The sequence below is a fragment of the Sinocyclocheilus anshuiensis genome, unplaced genomic scaffold (assembly GCF_001515605.1).
Source record: "Sinocyclocheilus anshuiensis isolate Anshui unplaced genomic scaffold, SAMN03320099.WGS_v1.1 scaffold1393, whole genome shotgun sequence".
Lineage (NCBI taxonomy): Eukaryota > Metazoa > Chordata > Actinopteri > Cypriniformes > Cyprinidae > Sinocyclocheilus > Sinocyclocheilus anshuiensis.
The window spans coordinates 721,490-733,120 of NW_015548343.1; the positions used below are offsets into that span (position 1 = coordinate 721,490).

The following is an 11,631-nucleotide window of genomic DNA, read 5'->3' on the forward strand; positions in this document are numbered from 1 at the left end:
GAGCACATTGTTGTCTGGGTTCAGCGAGCTTGTCTGAAGTTTGGTGTCATCTCCTGTCAAAGAAATGGGCTGAGATTGGCAGGATTTAACGTCGGTGCTCTAGTTCGAATAGTCCCAGCTCCAGATTTAGTTCAGCCTGCTGTGGCCCGACTAGGTTAATAGCTGATGTATTTTTATAGTCACAAAACGTGCTTTTCTGAAGTAGTGGTACATTGCTTTGGAATGTATGTATTATGAAAATACTAATAAAGTTGGCTTGCAAAGAACTGACAACATACTTCTCAAAACCAAATATTTCTATTTGGCAATAATATAGTCCCTATAAGCGCTAAAATCCCTTACGAACAATGACAAACCAATATTAAAGTGGACATTTCAAACAGAACGTCCAAATTGTTTTAATTCTCGCGATAATCTAGTTAAAACACGAATACTCGAGATCGCGTCGTTGCACTTACCCGCTGATTGATCTCTCTCATCCTTTCCTGGCGAAGTTTCGACAAATCCGCTACTCGAGACATTGCGATATTCTAGTCGTCTTTAGTACAACGAAAAACTAATCCTCTTACGGCAAAACCATATGTATATCCCATTAATTAAGATAAAAGTTCCCTTTGGCCCCGTGTAAGGCGTTTTTAAAAGGCAGGAGACATTCACAGAACAGCACAGTGCGGTAACTTTGAGGAGAATAAGCTCTCTCTCTCTCTCTCTACTGATTAGTTGACATTGACATTCTTCGCAAACACTTTCACACAAAAGCAAATTACAATACAGGACAGTAGCAGTCAACTGACCAATGTCGACATAAATACTCGGGAGACTGGGGCTAGTTGTCACAGAGAGTGTATGTCAACTATAAGATTTGGTTCAATTACAGAGAGACACAATGTACATTTCTGAATTGTTTATATATATATATATTATTATTATTTTTTTTTTTTTTTAAGCCTGTTAGGCTGTTTAATAGCAGGTTCCATGTGACAACTTACCCCACATAGTGTGACAACATGTCTCTGCTCTTGCTGGTGGATTTCACAAATAATACCAGAGAGTGCGTGTTAATGTGCCAAGTGGGCATTTTTAATGGCCAAAAATTGACAAAGATTGGCAGATTATATCAGTTTATCTCTGCAGGGCAGGGTGAATACTAGGACAAGCAAACCAGGCCTTGGTCACTGCTCCTAGTTACATTTAAAATGCCCAAACTGATGTTGACATCAGTTTGACCTTTGACATCCCCACTTAGAAGAAAATGTGGTGAGATGGTGTGTGTGTATGTGTGAGCAAAAACACATCTCACTGTTTAAAAATCTTGCCTTCGGACCTAAACCTGGAATTGATGCTTTAACTGAGCGCTATTTCTATGGCAACCTCTCTTTTGGCTCTCCTTCTCTTGAATCTTTCTCTATGCACGCACACACACACGGTCTGTTGTTCAACATTCCCACTCAGTAACACCCACACAACTCAAACTCATACTGAAGCTAATAATTGGACAAAAAAGGTGCACATTCAGTGCCAAAAGCAAGCATACAACCACTTACTCGAGGTGTCTTTACACACCAGTTAAGGCTGATCTGAGCAGGCTCTGTGCTGGCTTCAAATTGTGTGTAAAGATGAAATGCTACATAAAAGCTGTAATAAAGTCTGTAGTTCTAACCCACCTCAACTTCGAGTATCAGAAGTGGATCTGATGCGGCTTTGCTTCTGTGCAAATGCAGCATCTAAGCAGACTTAAACTTTGTTGTCATGACATCTTTCAGTAACTAACTACTAATTTATAATTTTATATTTACATTTCTATACAAGTCATATTAAAACATATTTATTCAATGACATCTATTTCAGCAACTGTTCCTGTATAGACGTGTGTATGCTTATTTAGAAGCAGTTTCTGTGCTGCCTTTGCATCATACCACAGATGACATCATATTTCCTTGCCTACATTTATACAACCACTAGGTTAATAGCTGATGTATTTTTATAGTCACAAAACGTGCTTTTCTGAAGTAGTGGTACATTGCTTTGGAATGTATGTATTATGAAAATACTAATAAAGTTGGCTTGCAAAGAACTGACAACATACTTCTCAAAACCAAATATTTCTATTTGGCAATAATATAACACATGGGCGTTGCTAGGCCATTTTTAGAGGGGCTATGAGAACTTGGGGGCTATAGGGTTGTACTAGAAAAGCAAACAGTGAAATTTTGTTTGTAACTAAACAGGTGTGAGATCAGGAAGACTTGTATTTGGCTTATTCAGGAATCAAATTTTATACCTATCTAAGCAATACAGTGGAATACTGCAATAAGTTTAGTAAACCATCACTATTAGTCAAACATTTTTTTTATTTAAACATTATTTATCAGCTATGATGTGTAAAATAATACTAATAAAAATATATTAAAAATCACATACACTTCTAAATATAGCATTATCATGATAATTTTTTGTGAGTGTTATACCCCTAGAACTAGTAATAATATCTATGGTTATACCAGGCAGTTTTAGTCTGCAAAATCCTAAAATAAAAAAAATTCTGCATATTAATATTAGGCTTGTCACAAGTTTATATGATGGAAACATCTGTGTGATTTAAGTACATTAGTCAGATGCCACTAGTGTTGCTTTCGTCAACGAAAATTATGACTAAATATCGTCGTCAACGAACCTTTATCACGTGACAAAAACGAGACGAGACGCAACGTAAATGCTGGTCATGTGACGATGACTATAATTAAATGTATAATGCAATATCTGGATGTATTCTTGAGTCTATAAGGTAACAATAATATAATAAGATAACCTTGTTTGAAATGGGTTTGGCTAAAATAAAATTTTGGTTTCGTCTATACTACTAGGTACTTATACTATATTGACTGGGTTAAATAGAATTGCATTTCTAAAAAGAGACTAAAATACAATTTTCATTGACTAAAACTAGACTAAATGTCATCAGTTTTCGTCGACTAAAACTAGACTAAAATGCTCAGACTTTTAGTTGACTAAAACTTGACTAGACTAAAAAGAGTATGAACGTGACTAAAACTAATAAAAACTAAAATGACAGCTTCACACAAAGACTAGATTAAAACTAAAATTAAAACAGGCCGCCAAAAACAACACTAGATGCCACCATCTGTCATGATACAGCAACATCTGATCAACAACAGCAGTGTCGACTCTCAAACCCAGTGGCTGAACTCCTTCAAACAAACAATGACGTCTTTAGCACCAGCTTTAACACCAACACATTCAGCATTTCTCAGAGAGGGCTGTATAGAAGGAACTAAGACTAATGTTCGGAAAGCTTGTGGTCTGCATAAGCAAGCAAAAAGCACCCTCGAGTGAAATCAGAACTACCTTAAATGAAAATGAAATTATGGATAGTTAATTTATTACGCAAATCAACATTTTATAATAAAGACATTTAATTAAAACATATAACTTCGGTAGGTCGACATATAGATCGGTAGGTATGCATCTAATGTTTCTAAATGCTGCAGTATTCGAGTGGCTCTGCACGCACCTCTGCAGATTACCTCCGTGTACCGGGAAAGGCAGAAAATGGTGGACGTTTTCTTTTGGGAAGAGAGCCGAAGGGAGAGGAAGGGAGATTATTTTCCCGCCTTGGCCACATCTGTCGCCATGCCAACAGTGTACTTAGACTTTGGCTGGGTTATGAGGGGAGCCTGGAAAGTTTACAGTGGGCGGCAAAGTTTGGGGTTTTTATACCATACGGGCACATTCATAGAAGCAAGCAAAAGACTAGCTGAATGCTTTTTCTTTTTTAAATAAGTTGCATGGTTTAAAGCTAGTCAAATCTCTCAGCAGATTAAAGCAAGATTAAAGCAGGTCAAATCTTTCAACAGATGTACTGTCCCATCTAGTCATTTTGGATTCATAAAACAATACAGACTGTAGCTCAGATGACATAATCTGGTCTACATAATCTGGTTGTGGAACAGATAAAAGAGTTAGATGAGCAGAGATTGAAAGTTGAAGAATAAAATTAAAAGCTCAGGGGGAAAAAAGTATATATATATATATATATATATATATATATGTGTGTGTGTGTGTGAGACAATTTATTTAAATCACATCCTATATTATAAAAATATATATTTATTTTATTTATAATTCTATAAAAATGACAAAATTCTATACATATAAATTCTCTATGTATAAATATACTTAAAACTATATCTGTAATATAAAAAAATGCTTATGTTTACATTGCTTATAATTGAATACTATGAATTTTATTTGTTATACCAGGGCTGTACGTTAACTTTTTTTTCACATAGCACTGGTGCTACAGAGGTTGAAAGTTTTGTAGCACAGGCCAAAAAGTTGTAGCACAAGTATAAAAAGAAAATAAGAACAAAAGATATACATTACAAAAACACATAATATACAAATAAAACAAATAGTGCTTTATTTTTCAGGTACAGCAATTAGCAGTAGCATTCAAGAAATGGAATGAACAAATATTAAAATAAAAACACTATATGTTATACTTCAATTATCAATTATACTTTTTTAAAAGCAACTGACTGATGATAAGTTCATCAGTCAAGAGCAGTGAGTGATTTTTTTCTGTGTTTTGTTGTTTTATTAACATTAAAAGAATAATTCACCAAAAATGAAAATGATGTCATCTGTCTTTCAATTCTGTCATAGTGTTTCATTTTTATACCATCATTTACTCAAGTTGTTTTAAACCTGAATTAGTTTATTTCATCTGTTGAACATAAAAGTTATTTTTGAAGAATGTGGGTAACCAAGCAGTTGCTGGTATTTTCTTCCTACTGTAAAAGTCAGTGTGAACCAGCTACTGTTTGGTTACTCACATTCTTCAAAATATCTTATTTTGTGTTCAGCACAAGAAAGAAATTAATACAGGTTTGGGACAAAATGTGAGTGAGTAAATAATGACAGAAATTTAATTTTTTGGGTGAACTGTCCCTTTAATGACAGTCGGCAGCATGTTTAGTAGCTACTGTCCCTTTAAGACACGTTTCTCTCTCAACTGTTTACTTTCATTTTAGACATAACCAACTGTGTTTATATGTAAACCTTGTTTGTTTTTGACAGTATTAGACGCAAAATCATTCAGACGCGAAAGACAACTTAGTCCAATAATCAGGCGCTTTTTGACAGGCTCTCAGTGTGAGCGCACTTCATGAATACGCACTCAGAAAAAGCGCATGCAGAACAGCACGTGAATTAAATGTTTAACCGGTATTGCTTTAAAGCAGATGGAAATAATGTAGTTTTGTGATTGCGCATAAGTGCAGTGTCCCGTGAGAGTAACTCTACCGCTGAGCTAACACTGATGTGAATGCATGTGGCGTTGTACATTATATTGAGACGGAGGAGGTGCCAGAACTGCAGCTGATAGAATGTGCGCTATAGCACGATACAACGATATTTCTTCAAAAGCAGATCGCGGAGACATTCAAAAATCGTCATATCGCACACCCAGGGGCGTCGCACCCGTGGGGGATCACACTTTTCCCGGTGAGAGGGTTCAACACCCGCACTTTTTCTGCAGTTTTTCCGCAGTTTTGCACAAACGCCTTACTACACGTGCGACATATATGTCGCACTGTACAGCCCTGGTTATACATAAAAAAAAGTTCTGACTGTTACACCAAAAAGCCAGCTTGTGTTGGCATAAAGAGGTTTCATTAAATGACTTGATTATGTAAGTTAAAATTAATTCTCAAAATAAAGAGTAAGACTCAAACAAAAACCTTAATGTACTGTGTCTGTATGTGGACGTAGTAAAATAGTCTGTTGCATCACTGTTCGCTCTCAAAAAGCCATCCCTCCACCCAGCTTCATCTCTACTCTGGTAGAAAATGAGCATATGACGTCTCTTTCTATGAAATCCACCAGCTCTTCAACTTTAAATTATGATGCATCATTCTCTCTCTGTCTTTCTCTCTTGTGCACTCTTTCGTTCACTGTCTCTGAGGAAGGACAGATTGCACTGTGGGCGGACTTCCACACAAGTGTTTCAACACTTGTTCTCCCTCTCCCTCTTACTCACGATTTCTTTAATTTCATGCACACAAGCTTTCTTCCTTGTGTTGGTAATAACAAATCGGTGGCATGCCCAGCTATGTTGTTTATTAGAAGTCAGATTTCAGCCCCTGCAGCACTCCTGACCAAATCAATAATGATGAATACTCATCATCTTCTTCAGTGAGTACTGGAGGGCTGCCTCTGTACTCGGATAATGCTGATGTTACTGGAGCGGTCTGCTGCAAGCTATGCTAACAAATGCTAATAAGCAAGATGCCACTTCATAATCAGTGCCGGTTCAACAAGTACACTGACTGCAGATCTAATAAGCTGATCTTGTTATTCATCATTCATTTGACCTCAGAAAATAAGTATCTAAGTAAGTAAATAAATAATATAATCCATTTTCACTTTTAAAAATTATATCTCCCTTTTATTTTTTCCTCTTCACTTTTTTCACCTTTTAAAATTATCTCTAACTTTTGCTGTTTTTTGCTTTTTCATAATTACTTTCAAAGTATTTGAAAAACAAAATTCAATTTAGCTATTTTTGCCTTTTTACAATGACTTTAAATGTATTTTAAAAATATAAAGAAATAATTAATTAATTCCTCTTAAATTCTCACTTTTTATATTTTTCCTTTTTTTTTAAATTATCTCTAACTTTTGCCGTTTTTGCCTTTTCATAATTACTTTCAATGTTTTTTTTTTTTAAATACAATAGGTAAATACATAAAAATAAATAAACAAACAAATCAATTAATAATAATAATAATAATAATATAAGCACAGAAACATCGGAAGCAATTTTTTATGTAAGACAAATATTAGGTTTAAACTGTTTATTCAATAGAACAGAATATATATATATTTTTAATGTTTCCAGAATTAGATTTAAATGGAGAACAAACTGAAAACTTGTCTTCTGCTCATCAGCTTTTGGTCCTGAGTAAAAGGTCAAGGTCTCAAATTGTGCTCAAACGACACCAAAGTCTGCGATCAAAAGTCAGAAATTTCAATATGAACTCAAATATTTCTCATCAAATTTCTCTGAAGCCAAATTATATAATCCATGCTATACATCTAAGACTAAACATCTAAGTTGATCATTAAACAAAACATAGCTGAGATCACCAAGTCTCCTGATCTAAGAGCAAACAGGTTCCTTTTTGATTTTACATAGCTGTAGATTAAATGATCTAAGAAACAGAGCTCATTTATGTGTTGTGTGCATTTCGCATGAATTTGCATTACACTGAAGCTGGTAGTTACAATGATTGTGGGTGTTAGCTGTGGCCATGACTCTACACTGAAATAGGTGGACAGAAAGAGAAAGAATGAAAGAGAAAGAGAGAGAGGGAGCGTTGCTGTGGGTTACCACTCTATAGAGGAGGCACTCTTCAGAGCTGCTTTCTGCGGCAGACGGGAAAATGTGTTTTTTCTGTGCGTGTTTATGAGTTATAGTGAGGATGTGTGTGTGTGTTTCTGCAGAGATAATGACCAGGTTCTGGAGGCTGAAGCCCACGAGGCCTGTGTCACACAACACAATGTGATGCCTTAAGGTGAATGTGTGTGTGCACACATTTGTATTTCTAATTCTGGCTAAGTGAGATGCAGCATCAATCATAGAAGTTAAGGAGAAGTTAAATTTTGTTCTTGTTGCACCGTTTAAAGAAAAAAAGTCATAAAAAATTCTTTACACATAATATGTGTATATGCAATAAATTTGTATTAATAAATAGACAGATATTTTAGTGTAAAGGCTTTATAACCTCAAAGGCCCTGTGCTCCACCCTACGGGCCCCTCCGTGGCTTTATGAGTCTCCCAACAGCTTGATGTAAGCAGTGCAGCAAATGGCCAACAGTGAGGGGAGACACAGTTGTTGAAAAATGACTGCCAGTAAAAAATCCTGACAGTAATATTTCAAGAGCAGGTGTCCGTCTCCACTCGCTGGGTATTTCCCACTTTAAGAAATGCATTTTATGGCACTGTGGTAAGAAAGGAAGTTTGTAATGTGTAATGCTTAATGCTCATCTGTTAAGACATAAATGTAAAGGGGCGCAGAAAAGAGAAAGTGTGTGAGTTTATAAACAGTGGGAAAGAAAGAGTAACTGAAGGATACAATGAAAACAGAGGGGACGGCTGAGAGTTGAAGATAATGGGAGGAGGAAATGGGCCAGACGATGAGATGACTCTGCCAGACTGTTTACTTTGTGGCTAATAATCATCACACACACACACACACACACACACACACACACACACACACACACATACATCCCTGTACTGTGGTGGTACCACTCAATAAGAAATAGCTTTACTATGCATGATTACCATATTTATATTTGCTGCACAGCTTTCGCTACAAATAACAAGTTAAAGTTTGACGTTGGCTTGACAAAGCCTTAGCTGAAAGTTTAAAATCACTTTTAAAAGCTGAAAAGGTCATAAAGTACAATAAAAAAGTTCCCTCTCCATGGTAAAGAATCAATTCTTAAAGGCTGACAGAGTTAAAAACAAACCCAGTCATGCTGCTTTGAGTTTGTGCCTGTGGTCTGTCCTTTCACAAGCTCTTTCCTTGTGTGTGTAATGTGTATGGGGTCAGATCAGGCTTCAAACAGCTGACTGGACCCGTGTGTGATTGTTTGTGTGTGGGTACACGCATGTAAGTGTCTGCAGAGAGAAAGAGAGAGAGAAGCAGAAAGCTCTTCCAAGGAAATCTAGTCACATGAACATCGGTCTGTGCTTCCCAGTTGATCATATGGTTGTGATGCAGAAGAACATTTTTAACAAAACCTCAGACAGCATTGCGTTCACTAATGCTCAAATAAAACATATTTGCTGAAAACTGTAGACTATACTGCAAATCTGACAATGTGGATAAAAAAAAAACAAAACAAAAACAATTTAAAAACAAGATGAGACTATTTAAGTGAACGATCCAGCTTGCTTTATAAAGAGAGTGGCTCCCATCTTTTGCTGGACTGTTTGTGTTGGAGCCTGCGGGCCTGGCATGAAAATCTTATTCCCTAAAGTGGACGACTAATCACGAGTGCCAATTCTGTCGACGCTCCCTTAAGATCTACACAGAAAGCATTGTGTGTGATTTTCTGTTGCATGATGTCATGGAAAGACCCCCAATTCAAACAGACCTTTAGCTGTGATGTTAAGAGTATGTGTTTAAATGATAACTTGATGAATGTGACGAGTCTTGGCCTTATAAGTTTATATGGGTTTGAACTGACACATGGGAAAGTTCATATGAAAGCCTATTTCTGTGACAGTGAAAAAAAAAAGAAGAATAAAAGAAGGTAATTACATCCACAATTGTGACTTCATTTCTTATAATTGCAAATAATAATAATAGTAATATTTTATATATGTCTGCAATCAGAAATTGTAAACGTAATAAAATTATATATATTACACACACACACACAGTATAGTATACTCTATGCATGTATGTATTATACATTATGTATGTATATATATATATATATATATATATATAACAAGTGACAGCATATAGTATATATAACATATCAAAAGTCACCGTAAACACTACTTTCAAATAAATACTGTCCTTTTGAACTTGTATCCATTATAGGATCAAGAAAAAAAATAAAGTATTAAGCAGCGCAATGGTTTTCAACTGTGATAAGAAATGTTTCTTGAGCACCAAATCAGCATATTAGAATGATTTCTGAAGGATCATGTGACACAGAAGACTGGAGTAATGATCCTGAAAATTCAGCTTTGCCATCACAGAAATAAATTAAATTTTTAAATTATATTAAAATAGAAAACAATTATTTTATATTATAATAATATTCAAAATATTACTGTCATAACTATATTTTTGTTCAAATAAATACAAAAAATTACTGACCCCAAACTTTTGAATGGTAATATAGTTAAAAACAAATTCAAATCTCGTTGTAAATTCTCACTGTTAGTGTTATCATAATTAACTTTTTATTTTTTTTACTCTGAAACAGACTTCTATAGAAATGACAGTCCAAGTACATGACTAACACTAATGTGAGTAAACGAGGACTTCGTTTCACAAGCACTGCGATACTGACTCAAAAACAATGTCATCTTCAGACCTGTCATCACTCGACCATTAAATCCTGCTTTCTCATGTGTCATAGCAGTGAACTGGGTCAAATATAATATTTTGACTGCTGTCCATCCTTAAAACAACTGCAAAAAGTGCTTTATTCATTTCGTCATATGGGATTCCAATAATATCGCATATCTCACTATCAAGATCATGTTAACTAATGCTGTACATTACTTTCTAATGGTTCAATGCCTGGTTTTTAAACCAGCCCATAGATCTCTTGAATTAATTGAAACTTAAAGGGATAGTTCACCCGAAAATGAAAATCCGGTCATCATTTTCTAACCCTCATGTTGTTCCAAACCTGTAAAGGCCTGTTCACACCAAGGACGATAACTATAAAGATAACGATAAAGATATAGTTCTAAAAATCGTTCTCAATATTATAGAATAGCAGAGTCCACACCGCAGCTATAACGATAAAGGCACAGAGAAACAATATCACTGGAATCACTTTCAGAACGATTTTTCTCCAGCTGATGAACGATAAAAACATTGACAGCCAATTAGAATCAATCCTGCTATAACTAGCTTGAGAATTTAAAGCGGCAGACGAGCGTGCACTTAGAATAAACAGACGATATCGTCTGCTGGTGTGGATGCTAATAAAGTTATCTTTACAGTTATCGTTATTGGTGTGAATGGGCCTTAAGACTTTATTTCTTTTGTGGAACATAAAAGAAGATATTTTGAGAAATGTCTCTGCTTTTTTGTCCATACAATGGAAGTGAAAGGTAACCAAAACTGTTACCAACATTCTTCAAAATATCTTTTGTGTTCCACAGAAGAAAGGCTGTCTCTCAAACACAAAAAAAAGGCATGAAGCTGCTGAAACTTTTCTGAATTTAATAAAAGAAATTATTGCGGCTTTGATAAAATGTCAAGCCTGCAGACTCTATGGCACTTTCTGAGAAATTTTGGGGCTGACTGCTAAGTTAGCAACAATGAGTCAGTGATTGTCAGGTTCCTATGATTCTTGAATGATTCTTTAAGCTGGAGTCTGATTCGGAGCACAAACCACGTTGTTGAAATTCAGCTGGGAGCTTAAAGGCACAATATGTAATGTTCGCCGCTGGAGGGCGCGTATTCAAAATAAACAAATAGACAAAGGCGTAGTTTGATGACGCAGTGACTGAGTGTGAAATCATGGGAGTTGTCGTCTTCATCCCCACAGCCGATGCAATCCGACGGGACTCGGGCAGAAATCATGTTCATGGATGAGCTAATGATTTATTAACGTAGTAGAATGAAGCAGGGTGAGGCTGAAAGCCGTCGAAGCGAAACTAGGCCGCTGAACGAGCGCGACACACGGCTCGAAAGCAGCGGAGCTTTTATTATGCCACAGTCGACCGCTTCCGCTCCTTCCGGTCATGTGTATGTGGGGGGAAAAAAGCAGCGCTGTTTTATCATACTAGATACATTTGAAAGTTCTGTTATAATGCTACTCTGTGCGGTCGTCACCGGTCTA

The 11,631-nt window shown here is 36.0% G+C and overlaps 1 protein-coding gene across 3 annotated transcripts in view; it reads right to left on the reverse strand.

Moving 5' to 3' along the window:
* Window positions 1–11,631, reverse strand: part of arhgef2a (Rho guanine nucleotide exchange factor (GEF) 2a) — a 51,921-nt gene that overhangs the window by 25,719 nt on the left and 14,571 nt on the right. For 2 of the 3 annotated variants that reach the window (XM_016444540.1, XM_016444539.1), the window contains exon 1: window positions 459–668. The exons of the other annotated variant lie outside the window; for it this stretch is intronic. In XM_016444540.1, coding sequence (XP_016300026.1) covers window positions 459–521 — 63 coding nt within the window. In that variant the 5' untranslated portion in view covers window positions 522–668. Of the gene's footprint in view, window positions 1–458; window positions 669–11,631 lie in introns of those variants that run through there. 3 annotated transcript variants of the gene reach the window in all.